Genomic DNA, 23,232 nt, shown 5'->3' with positions numbered 1-23,232 from the left:
TGGGAGTGCTCAGCTTCTGGGGAAGATTTGTTAGTACAAAGAATTTTGGGGACAAACAACAGCAACAACAAAAACCACCTCTAAACTTCATACCCTCCTGATTGTGAGATGCATGGGAATTGCTGACCAGGGCTTCCCACTGTTGTCTTAGGTAGACTTGCTGACCCTGTTTGTAATGTCAAGTCAGCCCTGCACAGCACCCTCTGGGATAGCAGACAGAAAGCTATGTGTAGTGATGGTCTATGGACTCTGAGAATTCTTATGGCAGGTTCATTGCTATGTGTAGCCTGTGTGTGTAAGACACAAACAACACAGGGTACAGTATTAACTGGCCTGGTGAGACCAACTGGGGCTTCTTTTTCTTTTTCTGTTTTTTTTTTTTTTTTTTTTTTTTTTTGATAGTCTCATATAACCCAGGCTGGCCTCAAACTTGCTGTGTAGCCACGGCTAGCCTTCAGCTCCTAATCCCCCTGCCTTTACCTCTCAAATGCTGAGATGACAGGCATGCACCACTGTGTCGTACTTTTTGTATTAATTAAAATGTATATTCAGCCCTTAGACACAAAATAGATCTCTTCTCTCCCATATAATGGTGTGGGCATAGGCAAACAAGGGCTGATGGAGCATCTCCATGGTGTGAGGAGGGTCCCTCTGATTTGTGGGTCTGTCTTCTGCAACACTGCCCTCCATTTTGCACTCCAGGATAGCTGTTTCAGCTCCAGCCATCACATCTGCATTCCATCCAGGCTTGGGGAGGGCATAGTATTCTGCTTAACCTCCATTGGTCAGATACAGTCTTACAGCTACACCTGCTGTGAGGACATATGGGGTCTAGTCAGGCTGGGTGGCATGTTCCTGGCTAAACTGGGAATAGCTATCTGCTGCTGAATGAAGATGGGGACATGGCTATTGGGAAACAATAAACTATCTCTGCCTGATCTTCACTGAGGCTCTCCCTGCTGTCCAGCTGTGGCTCTTGGAGAAAATCTCAGCCCAAGAGTTTGCTGCAGTCGAGATTATGATTTTCACATGTCATTGGAGGGCATTATTGTTGACATTCAGTCCCCACAGGGAGATATTAGGAGGGAAGGAATTTAGCTTTTGGGAGGTGTTGAGGACTAGATAGGGCCATCAGCTAGAGTCCCAGGATGGGATCCTGCTGCCTTTTTAAGAAGAGCGAAGCCCACAATGGTGGCACATGACTGTAATCCCAGCATTTAGGAGGCTGAAGCAGGAGGCTCAGCCCGGGCTGCATAGTGAGACCCTTTCTCTCTCTGTGTGCATGTGTTTGCACTTCTGTGTGTTCATGTCCACCTGAGTACCTGAGTGTACATGTGTGTGTTTGTGCTTATATGTGTGTTGTGTGTACATGTGTGCATTTTGTATAGGCGTGTGCTCAGGCATTTCTGGGCATGCAGGTATTTGTGTGTACATGTTTATGCACTTTTGTGTACATATTTTGTGTTTTGTGTGCACTTATGCATATGTGTGGCCTGTGTGTATGTGTATTTGTGCATACTCATGTGTAAATGCATATGTGCATGTGTGTACCTGGGTGTACATGCATGTGCTTAGTGTGCATGCCCATGCTTGTGTTTGGGTGCTCATGAATGTGCACATGTGTACATTTGCATGTATCATATACATGTATTCATCTGTGTGTGTTTGTACCTATGTGCATTCATGTTATGTGTATGTGTGTGCATGACTGTGTGTTTGTATGTTTTTGCATGTTTGTGTGTTTGTACCTATATGGTGATGTGCATGTGCCTGTCCATGTGTATGCATGTGTGCTTGCTTTTGCATGTGTGTCCATCCATACTTGCATGTGCATATGTATGCCCATATGTGCCCACATACATGTCTGTGCAAGTGCATGCTTGTGTTTGCATATATGTGCATATATGTGAACATGTATGTGCATGTGTTCCTGTACGTGCATGTGTGCCTGAGCGCATGCTTATGTGTGTCTGTGCCATTTGTCTGTTCATGTGTGTTCATGCAGGTGTGTCCTATAGTACATGAACTTGAAACACATGCACGAGTGTTTGTGCATGTGTGCGCACATCTGTGTACAAGTATGTATCTATGTGCTTATGTGTTCACATTTGTGTGCCTGTGTGTGTATCTATGGATTGTTTGCATGTGTGAATGCATGTGTCTGTGTTATTGTTTATGCACATGTGTGTTCATGTGTATTGTTATTGTGTATGTATGTGACCTATTTGCATGTATATGTACACATATGTATGTTTACACATTTATATTTGTGCATTCATTTGTGTGTAAGTGTGCACAAGTATGTTTATGCATGTGTGTTCTTGTGTACCTTTGTGTGTGCATACACATGTGTACACTCATATGCATTCATGTGCATTTGTGTCACAAGCATGTGATTGTGTGTGCATGTGTGCCTGTGTGTGTACCTTCACCCCTGTGCTTGTGTGTATGTTCAAGTATGTTTGTTTTCATGCATGTGCATACAGGTCTGCATGTGCATGCATGTATGTGCTTGTGCTTGTATGTGGGTATATGTGTGTGCACATGTGTGTGTACCCTCTGTATCTTCCCTTTGGTGTCCTGCATTACCTCAGGATTTGCCATCAAGAAGGCCATAGGTATAGGCATAGCCCCTCAAACCTGGATCAGACCCTGAGCCAAGCTTACCCAGCCTGATGTGCTGTCAGCAACTGGAAGGAACTAAGACATAGTTACAGGTGACAGTCCCTTTAATACTGACTGTCCTTGAGTCTGAACAGATGCAAACTGAGGCCCCCTAGGGGCCTTCCAGAATGAGCTAGGTTCTGGGCCATGATCTGGCTCCTCAGCTGAGCATCTGTGAGGCCTGTGGACCAGACCACCTGTTGTCACATGTACAGGACTCAGAGCAATGGGCCAACCAGACACATTCCCAGTGTTCTTAGGCCAGGTAACAAGAGAAGTGTTGGCGTTAAGAGTCTGTTTGGGCGTCAGAGTGTGGAGTCTGGCCCAGGCCCTGGGTTTGGGGAAACTTGCACTGGGAGTCTTAGGAAGCACAATGCAGTAATCCTCAGGGCTGCTCAGGTTGCCAGGAGGGAATGGGGTTCAGGGAGTCTCCTAGAAGCCCCTGAAATCTGTTTCTCTTCTGTTGTCTTACCTGCTTGGTAACATGATCCAACGCTGCAACCTGAACAGGTGGTGCAAGCAGTAAAATAGGCAGAGCACAGGTGTGTCTTGAATTATGTTTTGTGGCAGGTCAGCTCAGCAAGCCCAGCTCTGGGCCAAAACTCCCTAGGGGAAAGCAGACTCTGCCCTTAGGGACCTGGGATCTTATGATACAAACATGGAGATGATGGGTATAAAAGCCAGGTAAGAGGCTGGAGAGATGGCTCAGTGGTTAAGAGCAATTACTCCTCTTGCAGAGGACCCAGGTTTGATTCCCAACACACACGTGGCAGCTAACAACTGTTCTTAATTTCAGTTCCAGGGGATCTGATGCCCTCTTCTGACCTCTTTGGGTATTGCATGGCATAGGTGCACTTATACACGTACAGGCAATACACTTATACACATTGAAAAAGTAAAAAAGCCAGGGAAACTGAGCATAGTGGTGCATACCTTTAATCCTAGCACTCTGGAAGGAGAGACAGGCAGATCTCTGTGGTTTCAAGCCAGCTAGGGCTACATAGTGAGTCTGTCTCAAAAAACAAAACCAGACAAAATGAAATGGCAGATAAATAAATAATAAAGCCAGGTAAGACATCTCAGGTATGCTAGACATTGAGGGAGAGAGGCTCAGGGTGTGAAGGGGTGTGGGGAGGCTCCTTGAGGAATTGACCCCTCCCTCAGGTCTGATGGATGAAAAGTCAAGTGGGATTTTTTTCTTCCCGTTAAGATGTGGTCTCATGTAGCCTAGGCTGGCCTCAAACTCACTTGTATTTGAGTATGACCTTGAATTCTGATCCTCCTGCCTCGGCATCCCAGGTTCTGGGATTATTACAGGTGTGTATCATCCAGCCTGGTTTAGAAGTCAGCTTTTGAATGGGTCAGGAAAAATATTTTACAGATAGGAAGCACCAGGCCCTGAGGCAGACAAGTGTTAGCAAGGAACCAAGAGAAGCCTAACAGGATTGAAACCAGGATAATGGAGAGAAGAGATGGTACTGGGTTGGGGTCGGATCACCACACATGAGAAGGATTTATGTTTAGGTGACAGACATCCAGAGACTTAAAGGGGCATCCTTCCAACATGTTGTCAAAGACCTGGGCTCCATCCAGCTCTGTGCTCTTTCATCCGTATAATGCGATACTTGTCCTTGAACTCACAATGTGGTTGTTGGAACTCCAGCCCATCATGTCTGCATGCCAGACAGGAAAGGATAAGGAAAAAGCTAACAGGGAGTTAAATGTGACTTCACGTGGGAACTGAAGACATCCAGGGAATGATATTTTTGTTGTTTTTATGTTTGTTTTTGCTGGCTATACTGATGCTTGCTACAACATTCTATTAGAGGAATTGGGATTGGATGTTGGCTAGGCAGTACCAGAGTTTGCCCCACAGGGCCTTGTATGTTGTGGTAAGAGTTGTAACATTTGCCAGGCATGGTGGCTCATGTCTAATCCCAGCACTCGGGAGGCAGCGGCAGGCAGATCTCTGTGAGTTCAGGAGGCCAGCTGGGGCTATAGGAAGGCCCTGTCTCAAAAAGACAAAAAAATATTTATTTATTTATTTATTTATATTTATTTATTTATTTATTTTTTGTTGTTGTTGAGTTTTTTGGTTTTTTTTTTGTCTTTTTGAAGCAGGGTCTCCCTGTAAGCCCCAGCTGCCCCAGAACTCACTATGTAGACCAGGCTGTCCTTGAACTCACAGAGATTCGCCTGCCTCTGCCTCCCAAGTGCTGGGACTACAGGCATGTGCCACCACACCCAGCATTATTTATTTATATTTTATGTGTGAGTGCTTTATAAGCCTGTGTTATGTAAGTGCACCCGTGTTGTGCAATGCCTGTGGAGGCCAGAAGATGGTGTCAGATCCCCTGGAACTGGAGTTAAGGACAGTTGTTAACCACCATATGAGCACTAGGAACCAAACTTGGGTCCTCTGCAAGAACAGCCCGTGCTCTTAACCGCTGAGCCACCTCTCTAGCTTTGTTTTTCTTCGTGTTTTAACTTTTATTTTGAGACAGGCTCTCAATATAAATTGCCCAAGTTGGCCTTGAACTCTCTGTATACCTCAGGCTGGTGTTGAGCTTGTGGTCCTCCCATCTAAGCTTCCTGGGATTACACATGTGCCCCACCAGGGATTACATGTGTGCTCCACCACACTGGCTCCCATGTACTTCTTCTTTTTTTTTTCTTTGTCTTTTTGAGACAGGATCTCCCTGTAGCCCCAGCTGTCCTGGAACGTAGACCAGGCTGGCTGATGTACTTCTTGAACACTAAAAATACGAAGGGAAAACCTTGAGCCATGGACATAGAAGTGACCTTGTAGGCACAGAGATGATCTCACTTGTTCCTGTGTGTCAGGGGCTCAAGTTGAGGCTGAAACAGGCATTTAACCTGGCATGGTGACACATGCCTGTAATCCCAAGAATTTGGGAGATGGAAACAGGAGTATCAGGGTTCAAGGAGAGCCTTGACTATATAATAAATTTTAGGCTAACGAGCTACATGAGATCCTGTCTTAAAATAACAACAAAATGATAGGCTGAATAGCATCTAAACCTTATTTCCTTTCTTCAAAATTTTATGCTGTCCTTTAAAATATTTTCATTTGCTAATTTTATTTATTTATTTATTTTATTATTTTATTTATTTATTTATTTTGGTCTTTTTGAGACAGGTTCTCCCTGTAGCCCCAGCTGGCCTGAACTCACTGTGTAGACCAGGCTGGCCTTGGACTGGAACTAAAGGTGTGCGCCACCATGCCTGACCAGCTTTGATTTGTTTATTTTTATTTATATATGTGTATGAGTATTTTCTCTATACGTAAGTGCACCTGTGCATGCAATGCCCTCAGAGGCCAGAAGAGGGTGTCAGATCTTCTGTATCTAGAGTTACAGACGAATGTTAGCCGCCATGTGGTCCTGGAAATCCAACTGGGGTCCTCTCCAAGAGCAGCCAGTGCTCTTAACCACTGAGCCATCTCTCCAGCCCCATCTCCTGTCCTTTTGAAAAAGATTTATTTTTTATTTATGTGTATGTATCTGTGTATGTGCACATACATATAGGCGTCCACAAGGCCAGAAGAGGGTGTCATATCCCCTATAACTAGATTTACAAGCATTTGTGAACTGCCCAGTGTGGGTGCTGGGAACTGAACTCTGGTCGTCTGAAAGAGTAGCAAGCCTTCTTAACCACAGAGCCATCTCTCAGCCCCATGTTGTCCTTTATTAAACTACTTTTTTGTTTGAAATGGGACTGGGGAAAGGTAAGCTGCAGCTGTTTGAGCCTATAGCCATTTGCTATAGAGGTGGTCCCTGCAGAACCTAAATGAGCTTCAGAATTGGGTGCTGCAAACTGTTAGATGGGCACTGTTGTTCAGGCCCCTGTGTCCTTGCACACAAGCTGCCTGGAGGCCTCCTCCACACCTCTCTCCACACACGTGTGTGCTCAGAGCTTTGTATCCTGGCAGGTGCTTTTTTTTGTTTTGAGGAAGATGGGGGCTCCCTGCCAGAGCTGGGTGGAGACAGGCATGTCTATTCTGGCATGGCCCGGGGAAGGGCAGAGCTGAAGCTGGTGCTCTCAAGGGAGATTGTGAGCACCAGGCACAAGAGAGGGACCGTGGGCATTATCCTCTTCTGGGTGTGTCCTCCTGACCCCAGGGTTGGTGTCTAGGGGAGTAATTAATGGCAGGCAGCATTTTTTCCATGGCACTTGTTCTTATCCCAGGAGCAGTGGCATCAGGGTTACACACCACCCCCCGCAGGTTGCTTCATGGATAAAACTGGTCTGATAAATCTGGGTCCACATGACTCATGTGACTCTTGGAAATAGCACACATGTATCTCACTTGAAGGAGTCCCCAGAATGTTGGATGAGGGCCATCTGCAAATGGTCTTATTGGCAAGTAGGGACAAAAGATCAGACAGAAAGCAGTGTTTAAGCCGAGCACTGAATCGACAGGGGAAGAAGGCCATTCTAGGCAGGACAATCATCTTGTAAGGCAGGAGTGAGCACTGCTGGCCTGAGACAGTTGAGGAGTCTGGTGTGGTGGGTGGGTACCCAGGAGTGACTAGAGGATGAGAGAAGGAGAGATGACAGAGAGGAAGGGGCTGGTTCATGCTGGGTCCTCTGACTGGCATTTTGACTCCAGGGCAGTGTCTGGAGGGAGCCCTGATAGTTACCACCAGAAGGATGAGGCCCCAAGAGAGTTGATTTGGTTTGTCTACCTGCTGATGAAGGGAAAGGATGGTGGGGTCGGGGAGGAGCAGAGGCAGTAGGATATCCCCACAAATGCTCCTTCACTCATCTCTCTCAGCCCACCCCAACCCTACATCTCCCAAAATGTGTTCAGAGTGGGCCACTTGTCAGAACTGTAGTTTACCTCTCTGCAGGCATGCAGTGCCCAGGGCCCCAGCTCTCTACTCCTCCTGGGCTCAGGCCAAAGGCTGGCTGGGGAGCTGGCAGCTTGGCAGGGAGAACATGGTTTGCTCTGCTGTATCTGCAGCCGCTGCCGCTGGGCAGCCTAATTAATGATCCATGGTGTCCAGGGCATCACTGCAGCCTCATAGCCCAGAAAGCCTCTGACCTTCCTGCTGTCTACCAACAACCTCCAGTAAGATGCTCTTGGGCAGGCTCCAGGAAATGCAGAGACATGGTTGGACTCTCTAGCTCCCACTTTCTGCTAGCCATTTCCCCCAGCCCACTTTAATCCCTGGCCCCCAGATGCTCCCTCCTCCTCCAGAGACTGGACACTGCAGAGTGTACTGAGCCTGCTGTGGCATTCCCATCAGCCACTTAGGGAGATTCAAAATTATGCCTAGAGGGATTTCTTGCTCTTTAACGGCCTTCTGGCAACTGCAATGAAGGCTGCGGCACTCCGTACCATGCTGCTTACAGGTCTGCATCTGGGTATTCTGTTATTGTGTATCCTGCCTCCTCCAACAGACTAGCAACTCCCCAAGATCAACGACGGCCTCCTCCCTTTGATTTCTAAGATCTACTTGTCTTCCCTTATGGTAAGGGAAAAGACATAGATTATGTGCCCCCAGTGGTCTGGGCATGCTCATTCCAGACAAGGGAGCTATTTGGGACTGTGCTGTTGGTTTTCCCCATGTGCTCACATGCTGAACTCAGCCTAAGGGCATGGTTTGAAACATTCAGGAGTACATGATGTTATTTGGGTAGCACTGGGCCCTGATAGAGCAGACATGGGTTTGACTGGGGCCAGACTTGTTGGGGAATGGCTCTAGACAGGCAGTGCTCTCCAGGGCCTGGTGTAGCCCAGGGGCTCCCTGATCTAAATCATCAGGTCCAGCTCTCTGGGCCAAGAGGACTTGGGGTCTGCAGAAGTTTGAGTGGGGAAGGGCAGAGGGGTGGTGCCCTGCTTGCCTGGCTCCTCACACCTCCTGTGTGCTCTGCCTCTGTCCCTACAGGAAGACAACCACAGCTATTACGTGTCCCGTGTCTATGGCCCTAGTGAACCCCAAAGCCAGGAACTGTGGGTAGACATGACTGTGGCCAACCGGAGCCAAGTGAAGGTCCACAGAATCCTTTCCAGCAGCCACCGGCAGGCTTCAGTGAGTGTCTGGCAGGGCAGCCTGGGCTGGAAGACTGGGAGGCTAGGCCAGCCCTGGCTGCCTGGGAGTAAATATGATTATGACCTGAGGTTCGTGATCTGCAGTTGGGTTCAGTTAAAAGGGGCATAGTGGGGGTGCCCTATCATAGTTCTTGGAGGTCTTGTCTAGGACATGTCTGCCTCTACTCTGTTCAGACAAGTCTGGAACAGGAGGGTCACCAGCCTTTGACCTGAAGCTCACCCATGGTGACTCTTTCCTGTCCCTGCAGAGAGTGATCTTGTCCTTTGATTTTCCTTTCTACGGGCATCTTCTGCGGCAGATCACCATAGCAACTGGAGGTAAGGCCAAGTCAGCAGGACTGAGGGAGGGCTTGGAGGTCTTGGCCTGACTCAGAGAGCCTCACTGGAGACTCACTGGAGATGACTAGATAGGTGGGCTAGGGAGGAAGCCCCATTCTCAGGAGAGAGACAGGGCATGTCTGACTGCTTCCCTCCCCAAATCAGTTGACTTGAGTGTGCGTGTGTGTGTGTGTGTGTGTGTGTGTGTGCGTGCACACATGCACGCACTTGTGTGTCTGGGCCAGCACAGCTAGTGTCGACAGCCCTTTGGTCCCTGTGTTTCTGAGTCCGAGTCTGAGGAAGCAAGGACTATGGTCCCTATTGATAGGAGGAGCCAGTCTTTGATTCCCACTCACTTTTATCCTGTGTCCTGCTTCCCCAGCATCACCCCCTCTTCCTGCTCCTACCCCCATGGTATGTGCCCACCCAGATACCTAGAACAAGCATTCTCTAGACTGGGCCTTTTTTTTTTTTCCTTGTCTTTTTGAGACAAGGCTATAGACCAGGCTGGCCTTGAATTCACAGAGATCTGTCTGCCTCTGTCTCCCAAACGCTGAGATTAAAGGCGTGTGCCACCATGGTCATCCCTAGACTGGGCCATTTTGCTATGTCACCAAATCCAGAGCCCACTGGATAGGGAGGGGGAATGGAGGTGTGAGGCCTATGTTTAGCAACTGACGGTGGGGAAAGCCCCAGAAGCAGCCCCTCAAGACACCTCATACCTCTCCACCCTTAGGTTTCATCTTTATGGGCGATGTGCTCCATCGGATGCTCACGGCTACTCAGTATGTGGCTCCCCTGATGGCCAACTTCAACCCTGGCTACTCCGACAACTCCACAGTCGTTTACTTTGACAATGGTGAGGTCCAATCTCAGAGTATAAGTTATCCTAGCACCAGGGATCTCTGGTCTAGTTAGTCCCTTCCCAGGAGCCTGAGGGCCAGAGACTTGCCCATAGTCACATAGCCAGACAGCCACCCTTCCATTTCTCCACACTATTTCCTCATCTGTAAGAAGGAGACAGAAATACCTTGTTACCTAGCATTGTTGAACGAGATGAAGACATGAAAGTACTCATCCAGGTGAAATCACTCTCACGGCCTCTACTGCTTGTCTCTCACCAGCCCCACCCACCCCAGGAGACAGACATTTCCAGTTCTCCCCTTTTCATCTCCTGGGGTGGCAAGAAAGAAGGGATATATGCAGGGTAAGAGATGAACAAGTTCAGGCCCTGGGGCAGAATCAGGACCTTTGGGCTCCTCTGCAGTTTGGAGGCCAGGCTGATGTTTGTGGGGTATCCAGCCCCTGCTACGCAAACTTGCAAACACCCCTCTTCATCCCAAAGGGACCCCACCCATGGCTAGTCCTCTGTGGCCACCGTGTCTGCAGGGCCCCCTGCACAGCCTCCCTGTTCAGCCAGGTCTCTGTTCTCCCCAGGGACAGTCTTTGTTGTTCAGTGGGACCACGTCTACCTCCAGGGCCGAGAGGACAGGGGCAGCTTCACGTTCCAAGTGGCTCTGCACTGCGATGGCCGCATTGTCTTTGGCTACAAAGAGGTAAGTAGGCTTTGGCACCTCTCCTTCCTTCAGCAAATATTTGTAGAGAATCTGCAGTGCGATGGGCACAGGGCTTGGTGCCACAACAGCTCTGGGTTTATCTGTGAACCCTGTACATATGCCGCCGTAAGTCTGATTGACAGAAATAATAATTACAGGGACAAATGTGGAATTGCCACTAGGACAAGTGCCCCTAGGTAGAGGCTTCTGGTGCTGACAGTCTGTAGCGGGACTCTTCATCTTATCAGAGGTATGTGTTGGGGGGTTAAATCTGCAGAATGAGTTAAGGAAACAAAGAGGAGAGTGAAATACATTCAGGAGAAAGAATAGCGTGTACAAAGATTCTGTGGTAGGTCAGAACTTGGCTTGTATAAGGCACTACCAGAAGGTGGCATGACTGGAGTGAAGGGTGGAAGGGCAGGAGGGGCAGGAGAACAACCAGATGTGTCTTTGGAAAAGGCCACTTGGGCTTCAGAGTGGAGGGCAGGCTCTGGGGACTCGGGGAATATGCTGAGAGATGGTGTATGGGAGAAGCTTGGAGATGGGAGAAGAGAGAACTGTACAGATTGGAGAGCCACTGGAGATGGATGGCAGAGGGAGAGGCTGAGGGGGAAGAACCCGCGTGGAAGTGTCAAGAAGTCTTAGAATATGGATGAGAGGCTGGTTCAAGGTGCCTGAGTCCTTGAGCGCTGAGAAGACAACTGGGTGGGGAGCTCCAAGGGGTGACTGTGTGGCATAGAGGGTTCTGGGTGGATGGCACCTTTTCTCCCTGCTGCAGATCCCTATGGCTGTCCTGGAAATTAGCTCCTCCCAGCACCCCGTCAAGGCTGGCCTATCAGATGCCTTCATGGTTCTCAATTCATCCCCAGAGGTACCAGGTGAGTCCCCAGGGGACTGTCTGACCCAGCTCAGTCCAAGCCTGGCTTTCCTTGTTAGGGCAGAGGGCTCATTTCTGCCTATCATGTCTAGAGGGAGGCACTGGCCTGGTTGCTGAGGAGAAGGGGATCAAGAGCCCTTGCACTTAGCCTGCTCCATTTAGAAAACTGCCTCAGAGTGCTGGAGAGATAGTTCGACTTTTTTTTTTTTTTTTTGGTTTTTTTGAGACAGGGTCTCCCTGTAGCCCCAGCTGTCCTGGAACTCATTATGTAGACCAGGCTGGCCTTGAACTCACAGAGATCCACCTGCCTCTGCCTCCCAAGTGCTGGGATTAAAGGCATGCACCACCATGCCCGGTGATAGTTTGACTCTTAAAAGCTAAAAACCAAAACGTCAGACAATCTCCTAAGATCCAGGAATGATGCTGCTTGCCTATCATTCCAGCACTCATGGTATGTGGGCATTGAAAATTCTAGGCTAGACCCTGTCTCCAAAAAACAATAACAAAAGAAATAATCTCTAAAAATCCCAGGTGAGGGGTCTTGAGCCTCCCAGAATTTAAACACGGTAGCCTTCAATCCAAAGGACTAATAGGCAATCAGGGGTGTCAGGAGATGGGGCATCTAGCCTTAGCCATGCTGTGAACTCTTTCCTTTGGCAAACCATACCATCTTTGGTCTCAGTCAACTCCTCTGTAATTTGGGGAAGTAGTTGGAGGGGCACTTCCTTCGAAGCAATGATCTTTGAGGCGTACCTCAGCTCCTCCTCTTCCGTTTCCAACCCCCACCCCTGTCCCATTGAGTCCAAAGAGTCTCAATTCACATTCTCAGGGAGGCTTCTGGGATACAGCTACCCAGTGCTTCCAGACTGTGGCTGAGATGGGTGAACCTGGTCTCTGTTGAACTGTGTTTGACCTGCAGGACTCCAGGCAGATCTAGAGACAAGCCCTTTCCACTCTGCTCCATCCCACCAGTACTAATGGGGCTGGGGGCATTCCTACCTCCACCCAGCCATGCCAGGGTGAGGTTGAGCCTCCTGTAGAAGGCCAGGCCCTGCCACTCTGTGAAAGCCAGGGCTCCAGGGGAAAGCTCGTGGTTCTACGTGTTGAGGAATCTATTTCTTAAGTATTTTATGTGTTTGAATGTATTACCTACATGTCTGTGAGTGCACCTGTGTTGTGCAGTGCCCACAGAGATTAGAAGAGGGAGTCAGATCCCCTGGAATTAGTATTATAGATGGTTGTTAGCTGCCATGTGGGTCCTGGGAATCAGACCCAGGTCCTCTGTAAGAGCAGCCAGTGCTCTTAACAGCTGAACCATATCTCCAGCCCTGGAATGTATTTCTTTTAATTAGCATAGACATAGATTTATCAAGGAAAAGTGAGGTAAACTCCCAAGAGTGGGAGGGACTCCAAGGGAAGGGTAATTGTGTTGTGGACTTTAATCAGTACCTGTGTTCTGAAACCACTATGTATATTGAGGGACAGGTGAGATACAGTGGAGGGGAAGTGAGTCCTGCTCTGGAAGAATCTGTTCTCTGACAGTCTCTTTCCTCAGCATAAACCCTTTAGGAATGTGAGGGCTCAAGTTCAGGGCTTATCTAGTCTCTGCAGTGGAGTTGGAGGGCTGGGTTCCAGTCTAGACTGTCCATCAGGAACTAACCTATGGCAAAGCACTGCAGCTTTAGGTTTCTTTCACATCTGCGTGGTGAGCACAGGAGTGGCAGTGTGACTCCCACAGTTACTGTGGCCATAAAGGTGGTCTTTGGTCAATGTCTGGCCCATCAGGCCCTTGGACCCAGGAGGCACTTGGATCTTCTACTCTCTCCTTAGAGACTTGGGGCTTTATAAGCGGGCAGCTCCTGCATCTGAAGGGAATGGTGCAGGAGCAGGTGACATCCCAATGCTGGTGTGTCACAGGTCAGCAGCCACAGCTATGGCACTTTCATGTGGCTTTGTGGCTAGTGGCAGCAAGTCACATCCTGTAGTGGCAGTGTTACCCAAATGTCCCTCTTCTGCATGCCTCTCTTAGAGACTTGCCATTTCCACCAGTGCTTTTCTACCATTCTTTTTCTTCTTCCTCCTCCTCCTCCTCGTTCTCCTCCTCTTCCTCCTCCTCCTCCTCCTCCTGCTCCTCCTCCTCCTCTTTCTTCTTGGGTCTTTGCATACTAGACAAGTGCTCTACCACTGAACTACAGCTCGAGACTATCTTCATTTCATTTCTAAAATTAAATATAGTTTTTCCTTCTTTAAAAAAGGCTTTTTATATTTATTTTGTGTGTAAGTGTGTGTGTGTGTGTGTGTGTGTGTGTGTGTGTGTGTGTGTATGGGTACACCTGTGGAGGTCAGAGGACAACTTGCCAGAGTCAGTTTACTCTACAATGTGAGTTCTGGGGATCGAAGTCAGGTTTGTCAGTCCTGGACCCCAGCTCCTGGATAATGCCACCTACATTCAGGGTTCTTACTGCCTCAGCTAAATCTCTCTGCAAAAGCCCTGGGAGATGCACAAAGATGTGTCTCCCATATGATTCTAAATCCAGTCAAGTGGACAATGGGGAGCAAACATCACGCAATTGGTTCCAGGACTCTTCATTGATCCCAGTGTCCATGGGTGCTCAGAAGCATCCACCACCACCACGCCCCTGTCCCTTTATTATGTTGTCATGCTCTAAGCTTTTCATACTTTTCAGTGAGGACTGTCTCCTGTATGGGCTGAATGCCTAGTCTTTGAACCCGAACTTGCCCTCAAGGCAAAACAGGAAATCCTTCCTAAAGCTGAAGTTTGTGTCTTCCCTTGTTCTGTGCTGTGCGACTCTATGCAGATCTTACTGCCCTTTAAGTCCCAATTCTAACCTAGATACTAGATCTAGGGCTGATAGCCAATGAGTGCAACCCACTGTGGTGTGTCCATTGTTAAAGCAATTGAGGAGGAACTTGGTGTGTGCCTGGGAGTAGAGCACCTGCACAGCATGTGCAAAGCCCAGGGCACCATCCTCTGTCAGTGGAATAATGAAGCATATTTTGTGCATTTTTCTGAGACAGTATCCCCAGCCTTCACTGAGTTTTAAAGTGGGTCACATAACATATACAAGGCCTTAGGCTCAATTTCCAGCACTAGAAAAAATAAAATCAATAAAGTAAGTCACAGCCTCTGCTTTTGGGAGTGATAGCTTTTTGGAGGCTAAAATGTCAGAATCTTCTCAGTCTGATGTTCCCCTAGCAAGTAGGAATTTCATCTGGATTAATCCCAAGTGACCATGGCTGAAATGGTTCAGGGAGAGCCCTCAATCTGCAAACTCTGTTATCTCCATGGATATTCCATTGTTCAAGCCCAGAATGGAGGCCTTTTCTGTCCTCTGTCCAGATTCAGCTTTTTCCTGCCTCAGACGAGGCAATGAATGGAACTCGGTATCCCCAGTATTGAAGATTTCCCAGCCAGCTGGGTATGGTGGCACATGCCTATAATCCCTGCATTCTGATGGTGGAGGCAGGAGGATCAAGGAGTTCAAGGCCAGCCTGGGCTATATGAGATGCTGTCTCAAAAAAATGAACGAATGGTCTGGGGAGATGGCTCAGCCAGTGGAGTGCTTGCTGCTCAAGCATAAGAACCCTGGAGCCCCCTGGACAGCTAGTCTTGCCCAATCAGTGAGCTCCAGGTTCAGTGAGAGATTATATCTCAAAAAATAATAATAAAGTGAAAAGCAATAGAGGAAGAGGCCAGCCTCAACCTCTGGCCTGTGCACACACACAAACACATACACATATATCTCCCCTCCTCACCCCCCACACAAAATTAAGTATAATGAAAAAACAACAACAACAAAAGATCCCCAGCCACTAAATCCTTCTGTCTAAGGGATTCTCCTCTTCACCTCTGCTGGGCTGGATGAGAGAGGACTCAGGATGACCTCCTCCCTCCTGGGACCAGAGAAGAAGATGCTGAGCACACCCAGGTTTCTTAGCATTACTCCCTATGTAAACTGTTACACACATTGTGAGCAGATTCTGTAAAGCATTTTGATGCAGAGAAAAGCCATGCACATTGGCAGCATCTGCTTGCAGAAGCGCTCAAATCCTCCAGGGTGGCCTCGACACTGCATCTGACTGGAGGAACTGCCAAAACCTAGTTCCCTCCACTAGTTGGCTTAAGAAACTTTATTTCACTAACAAATGTCAAAACTGACAGAGACTTTGAGGTAGTGGAGTCAGTTACAGAAGACTGGATTATCAAGGGGCTCCAGATTGTAACGTGACCTTTGGCTGGCACCTGAATGTCCTTAGACGGTCCTAACACACTGGTCCTCCTTTCCCAGAATTTTCCTATCTGAAGTTGACTTGAAGCCAGATGTTTGTCAGTGGCCTGTGCCGTGTCTCTGTGCCAGGCTGCCATGGGGGAGGTGGAGGCTCCAGAGCTGGCTATAAAAGGGAGAGAGACCAGCCAAAGAGGATGGGGGTCGGGGGGATGGTCACCAGATCTGCCCATTTTGACTTCTCACTCTCCTGATAAAGGATTCCTTAAGGAACCTGGCCCATGTGGTGGTCACCCCTAAAATCCTAGCACTCAGGAGGTAGAAGGGTTGAAGGGATAAAGAGTTCAGGGTCATCAGCTACATAGTGAGTTCAAGGACAGCCTGGTATAAGACCCTATCTCAAAAAAATGAAAAAAAAAAAGGTGTTTTTTTTTTTTTTTTGCCTCACTGAGACAGCTGTAGCTGGTCTGGAACTGGTCTCAATTTCATAGAGATCCACCTGCCTCTGCCTCCAGACTCCTGGAACTAAACGCATGAACCACCACACACAGCTAAGAAAAGGGTTTCTTTTTTTTGGTCTTTTTGAGACAGGGTCTCTCTGTAGCCTCAGCTGGCCTTGAACTCACTATGTAGACCAGGCTGGCCTTGAACTCATAGAGATCCACCTGTTTCTGCCTCCCAATGCTGAGATTAAAGGTGTGCACCACCAAGCCCTGCCAGAAAATATTATTTTTATTTTATGTTTATGAGTGTATTGCCTGCATGTATGTGAGGGCACCCATGTTGTACAATGCCGCGGAGGTCAAAAGAGGGCTTTGGATTCCCCTGGAACTGGAGTTAAGGCGGTTTGTAGCCGCCATGTGGGTGCTGGGAATCAAACCCGGGTCCAGTCAGTGCTCTTAACCGCTGAGCCATTTCTCCAGCCCCCAGAAAATGGTTCTTAAAGCACTTTTCCTTTGATGTTTTGGACCTGCCTGAGGGCCCTGCCTCCTTTTTTTCCCCTTCCTCTTCTTGTGTTCCCAACACTCAGCTCCCAGGGTCTTAGTTCTTTATTTTCTGCCTTTTCTTCTTTGCCTCAGTGCTGGGGAGGATTTGCTCTGCCTCCCATGCTGAGCTGAAAGCACTTCAGGATTCCTTGCTGGGGTTCCAGTTATGATTATTGAATAAATAACCAAATAGGCAACAGAATGAAGGAGTGAACAGATGGATGAGCAGATGAGGACCAGCTCAACTCACCACGGCACTTTCAAATAATGGTTGCATTATTCTTGATGGCTGGATTTTTCAGTGTCCTGTGGTGGTGGTGTTCCTCCTCCTCTTCTCCCTCTTCCTCTTTCCTCCTTCCCTTCCCCCCTACTCCCTACTTCTCCATCGCCTCCTTTTCCTTTTTCTTCTGAAACAGGGTCTCATGTATCCTAGGTTCCTCTTGAACGCTCTATGTGAGAGAAGGCAACCCTGAACCTATCCTCCTGCTTCCTCCTCCCCAGTCCTAGGTGAACTACCACCCTTGATCTGAACAAAGCAATGCTGGCCTGCTGGTAGCAGGTGTGAGCACAAAGGGAGTCATGGAAACCTCTCTTCTGAGCAGTTATAGGGTCTGGATGGGGCAACAGACCTGTATCTGGGTCTTAGTATTTCTGCATGTTGGAAAGCTAGAGCACAGATAAAACAGAACATCTCAAATTGCCAGAAGTATAGCTTGGGGGCCTCCCGACCTGTTTCCAGAAAGCAGTTGCTGGCCACACAGATGGATGTCATTATTCCTGGGTGAGCCCCACATGGTGTAATGATCCAAAGGCAAATAATTCCAGTGTGGAGATTAAGGAGTCTGCTTATAAAAACAAAAATGTACCAAAGCCATACACTCAAACAAGTGCAGGGTAGAGGTTGAAGTGGCCAATATTTTCAATTCAAGACAGACTTCTGAATGAAGCACTCCCACACTCCTCCAGACCACTGCTCATCTGCTCTGCCCACTGGCAGGGTTATGATTGTTTTCCAAGCTCATCTGGTCATCCCTAGCTGTGCACAGGCCCAGGACACATCCCTACCACTGCCCCCCATCCTCTAGTGGGAGGCTTTCAGAGGTCCTGCCTTCTCTGATTGAGGATTATACATCTCTGTCCTTAGACTTGACTTCTATGACAAAGTGCCTGCCTCTATCTGAGATTGGGTCCCATGCATCTTCCCTCTGACCAAGGTGGAGCTCTGCTCTAAACCTTTGTAGGTGAAGAGTGCCTCAAAGCCAGCTCAGCCAAGGTTCAAATAATATCCCTCCCAGGAGAGCTAGTAGGCATGGGTGTGCTTGGGATAAGGGAGTGCAGGGGAGATCCTGAGGTCAGGGCTCTCTGAGCAGTCATCAGGGAGTACATGGGAGATTTGCCCTACCCCCAAAACCACTTACCACCAAAGCATTAAGACCCCCATTTTTCCTATTGCCTTGTTCTCCAGTGGAGAGTGTCTGCTGTGGGTCAGAAAGAAGCAAAAGGGAAACCAGGCAAGGGCAACAGCCCCAGGAAGAATCTCCTGAAACCCTGGCCAAAAAAAAGGGCCAAAAAAGGGTCCAAAAGAGGGCAAGGAGAAGCCTACAGGATGGGGGTGGTACTTGGGGATAGGAGGGTGAAGGCAGGAGAACAGGATGTCCAGGTTGCTAGCCTGCATAGTGGTCAGGTGCCTCTATGGGGGTTTCCATTTTGTCACAGCAGTCTCCACAGCAGGAGGGAGACAGAAACTAGTTTCTCTGACAGGAACTATGCCACTGGAGCAGGAGAGAGGGGGGAGGAAGGGGAGGAGAAGAGGAGAAAGGGAGGGACTAGAATGGGTCAGTCTTCTTCATGTTCAAGTTCATAAACATTGGTTAGGGTGGAGTTTGAGGAGGTAGGAGAGACTGAAAGTGCCCTGGTGTCTCAGCCAAAACAAAAACAAAAGAGGAGCTGGGTTGAGAGGAAAGAGGGGCTGGTGAGTTTGAAGTGGTTCTAGGGCCCAGGTGTTTTATATAGGAAGTTGTTTTCTTTAAACCTCAAAACAACCTGGTTAGTGGAATCTAATAAGCCCCGTTTCTTTTTCTTTTTTTTGAGACAGGGTCTCCTTGTAGCCCCAGCTGTCCTGACCATGTAGACCAGGCTGACCTCAAACTCACAAAGATCCGCCTGCCTCTGCCTCCCAAGTGCTGGGATTAAAGGCTTGCGCCACTATGCCTGGTCCAAGTCCCATTTCTTAATGTGGCTCACTGAACTTAAGTCCTTCATCCAAGCTCATCCAGTTAGGTAAGGCCAGAGCCAATCTGCCTGGTGGCAGTGACCCCACGCCCTCTTCCTGTGTAGACTCCCTCCTAGCAAAGGGCTTCTCTTTCCCCATGGTCTCTGTCAGTCTCCCCAACTTCTTCCCACTTGGCCTAGGACAGCAGCAGACCCTGGTAACTGAGTGCTTCTCCTAGACATGAGGGAGTGGGCAGTGCTTGCACAAGCCCCACAGCTGCAGCCAGTTCTCAACACCAGAGCAGTTTCCTTCTTGTGCGGACTGATGTTCTGCCACTTCCAATGTTTGAGGGCTGAGGTGACTGCTGAAACCCCAAAGCAGTGCATTGTGGTGGAGTGTGGTGAGAGAGCACACCTTGGCACCATACCAGCGGGACTTCAGTCCTGGATTAAATAGGTGGGAACAGTTCCAAGACTGAGGTTAAGTCACGATGAAACACAGCACAGACGTTCTGCTAGGCAATGCTTCGCCCTCCTGGCTTGGGGGGTGGACGTCAGCAGTTGCATACTGCCCACTTCCTTTGCAGGGACACTCCAGAGCTCTGTGGCCATCTTGGGAAATTTTCCTCCAAACCACCTTCAGCTGAGTGAAAAACTTCCATCCTCACCTACTCTGGGTTTCTAGCTTAAACAGAAGGGGGGTTGTGTTGGGGAAACATTGAAATAGAAGCAAAGGAAGAGCTGAATACTGGAAAAATAGGGACAGGCCAGGTCCCTGAAGGCAACACTTCCTGTTTCTCTCTACAAAATGGCTTCATTTTCTGGCTTTCCCCATGAGACTGGAACCTGTAGCCATTCATAGGCTCCAGGCTGGAATTAAGAGCAAAAGCTTTTTTGTTGTGGTTGCAAAGTCTCAAGGAAGATCTCTGATTGGTTCAGCCCTGAGCCAGTCACTGCAATGCAAGATTTTGGAAGGACAGGATCACTCCAGGCAATCCACTGGCCTTTCAGCGTCAAGGCAACCAACCCTGAGTCATGGTTCTTGGGTGGGCCTGGTGAGACAATGGAGAATATCGGAATGTTCAAGATCGTCAGTTTAGGTCCAACCTTTTCATCTACAATTCCAGTTTTTTTTCCCCTTAAAGGTATTGTGCCAGGTGTTTCTGTCTTTATACTTCACTGGCAAGACACTGAGGCTCAAATGACTTAACTAAGGTTATTATCCAGAAAGCCAGGGCAGGACTTGAATCAGAACCAGGTGTCTTGACTAAGAGGGCTTGAGAGAACATTTTTTAGGAACAGAGGTAGGGCTTAGACTTGCTTCTGAGCTCTGAACCTTGCCCAGGCCTCTGCCAGGAGGAGAGAGATGGAACATCATCATCCATGTCCAAAGGGCAGCCTGTCTGTGGACATTTGAAGAACATTCACTGTGGGTAAAGTTCAAATCACCCAGTCCAATTAGACTTTAATGTCCATCCAGTATGGGGAGGTCACTTGGCCTAAATGGAATCGAGCAGAGAGCTGACTAGGGGGCTGCTCAGAGGAAGCAGCCCTTCAGCCGGATTTGCAAGAGGGAGCTAGACACAGAGAGAGGGTGGAAGAACGCTGTGGGTTAAAACAACCGCAGCTGTGACGGTACTAAGGCAAGAGGAAGTGGAAGATCCTGACCCCAGGAGAAGCCAGACTTCGGTGATGAGAAGTGCAACCTGCTTATAGCACAAGACTTTCCTCTTAGGTCAGCTCCTTACCTTCTACCTCCCAGCAGCTTCAGCAGCAGCATCTTGGGCTAATAGGTTCAGCTCCTCCCTCACCAGCTGCACGAGCTCTGGGCACAGGCCTCGGAGCCCTCTGGCTTTGATATGCTCCTGATGACAAGCTTTGCCTCTCTTTCAGAGTCTCGACGCCGGACCATTTTTGAATACCATCGTGTGGAGCTGGACTCTAGCAAGATCACTAGCACATCAGCCGTGGAGTTCACCCCATTACCAAGTGAGTTGGGGCATTTTGCGCTTCCATGTTGCTGCAGATGGGGGTGGGATACAGCCACCTAACTTATCTGAGCCTCCATTTCTCATCTGTTACCTGGGCCTAATACCATCTTCCTGCAGAGCTGTGACCAGAGCTAGAGGTGAGCAAGAAATGGCAGCTCTGACATGGACCAGCACGTTCCAGGCCTGGAGTGTGGTTTGCGTCTACTCAATACCACCTAGTGGTATGAACATATCATTGAAACCTCAGAAAGCTGAGCCTCTAAGAATGCCATCTGTCATCAGATTTCCCTTAGAGGAGCTATCACTGGAGGGTACCTCACTGGGTGGAACTCTATTTGGTCCAAGCTCATTTCTAATTTGCAGTGGTCCTCCTGCCTCTGCCTCCCAAATACTGGGATTACAGGTGTGTGCTGCTGCACCCAGTTCAGGATTCTATTTTTCCAGAGTTTTGTTTCCTCTTCTTTATCATGATGCTTCCCTGCTGCCCTCTGAAGCTGTAACCTTTTACCTGCCTTCGATGACATTCCTTGCTTTCCCCCACTTCCTCTTCCCTGGAGGTTCTGGAAGTAGACAGAAGAGGAAGAAGAGAAGGAGGGAGAGTTGGTCATGAGTCCTTGGCCTCATCTCAGCCTGGGCCCATCAAGTGTCTTCTGGAGAAGGGAAAGGCCCCAGATCCCAGGTGGATCAGAAGACTAGGATATCTTTCAGGTTATAGCCATCTGCCAACCTAGTCATCCTCCATTGAGCCAAGAAGTCCAAAGGCCTAGGAAGCAGAGGTTTCTCAAGGATTGGTGAGAACACATAGGCTGGGCATGGTGGCACAGGCCTATAATCTCAGCATTTGGGAAGCTAAGGCAGGGGAATCTTGAGTTCAAGGCCTGCCTGGGCAACATAGGGAGACTGTTTAAGAAAGAGCAAATCTCAAGTCCTAGGACATCAAGGAGCAAGGGCATCCAAGGCCAGGGTCAATAGCCTGGGTAGCAGTAGGGTGCCAATCCAGCAGTGCATCTCTCTGACAGTCTCTTCAGTTAAGCTCCTCCTTCCCTGGTGAATTTCATGAGTATTTACTCACATGAAACCCATTTGAAATGAAATTGTGAGGCAAAGGTCAGTAGGCCATGTGCTATATGTGCACCACACAAGGTTCCCAGGTTTCTGGCCACTACTAGTTTGACTGAGTCCTCAAGGGCTCTCCAGAGTCACCGGAGATGACAAGGCCATGGCCTCCCAGATGCTATGTAGGAGGACAGTTGGTTTTGTTTGTCGTGAGAAAGTTCTCTGCATCCTTCACTTCTCCTTGACTTCCTTCTAGAGATGTGGATGGTTATCTCCAAGCCATCACACTCCATGGTGTCTTACCTGGTCCCCCTTTCAGGAGGGGCTAATGGAAAGAGACCCTTGGGTAAGACTGGGAGCAGGAGAGGGGGAAACATAGTATAACCTCAAGACTAAGAATTCTAACTCTAGACTCAGATAGCCCCGGGTTCAAACCCAGACCTATCACTCGTAGCTCCACGACTCTCCAAGCCTCAGTCCCCCCTGTGAAATGGGGTAAGAAGAGCACTGACCTGAGGCGTCCATATAGTCTAGGTCTCCAGGGCACATGAGCAGCCTGTGTTAGTTACTTTTCCTGTCGCTGTGACAAAATACCTGACAAAGCAACTTGCAAAGGAGAGGGTTTGCTTTGGCTCACAGTTTGAGGGTACAGTCCATCATGGTGGCTGTTAGATTTAGAAAAGCAGAAAAAGGAAGGAGTTTAGAGTTTAGAAATAAGAATCCGAGCGAGACATACAACAGGCAAGGAATGTGTCCTTTATCCAGGGAACACAGCAAAGGGCAGAAACTCTTCCATGGAATGAGGGCATCTGCAACTAAGGGAGGTTTTGACTTATATATGAATTTTACTGAGCACAGCTGCAGGAGTTTGCCCGGTGCCAGGGTCTGGTGTCCTTGGGTAATTGAAGGTTCTCTTCCTAAGATTATTTTCTCAGGCAGGGCAGATGAGTTATCTATGGCATTAAAGGAGACAGGTCGGCTCCATAAACAGCCTCCTTCACTCTGGGAGTGACCAATTGATAAGGCTTGAGCAAGGCCAGGCTGCCAGTTTAGGGCCAGTGGCCACTTTAAGGAATTTATCACTTTATGGCTTCCCTTAATGGAGCTTATGGCTGTCCTGCAATTCACACATTCTATCAGTGGCAAACCTGTAGCGGTAAGAGCAGCTCTGGCTGTGACAGACTGAGCACTAGGCAGCTGGTCACATTGAATCAGCAGTCAGGAAGCAGAGAGAGATGAATGCTGGT

At 48.6% G+C, this 23,232-nt stretch overlaps 1 protein-coding gene across 1 annotated transcript in view; it reads left to right on the top strand.

The window, feature by feature from the left end:
- Positions 1-23,232, top strand: part of Plxdc1 (plexin domain containing 1) — a 55,973-nt gene that overhangs the window by 17,769 nt on the left and 14,972 nt on the right. The window contains exons 3-8 of the mRNA XM_008845282.3: positions 8,580-8,723; positions 8,992-9,061; positions 9,798-9,920; positions 10,499-10,617; positions 11,396-11,495; positions 20,832-20,927. Coding sequence (XP_008843504.1) covers positions 8,580-8,723; positions 8,992-9,061; positions 9,798-9,920; positions 10,499-10,617; positions 11,396-11,495; positions 20,832-20,927 — 652 coding nt within the window. The remainder of the gene's footprint in view (positions 1-8,579; positions 8,724-8,991; positions 9,062-9,797; positions 9,921-10,498; positions 10,618-11,395; positions 11,496-20,831; positions 20,928-23,232) is intronic.

Source organism: Nannospalax galili, unplaced genomic scaffold, assembly GCF_000622305.1.
Source record: "Nannospalax galili isolate Female #2095 unplaced genomic scaffold, S.galili_v1.0 scaffold1382, whole genome shotgun sequence".
Lineage (NCBI taxonomy): Eukaryota > Metazoa > Chordata > Mammalia > Rodentia > Spalacidae > Nannospalax > Nannospalax galili.
This window is presented reverse-complemented; position numbering and strand designations above follow the sequence as displayed.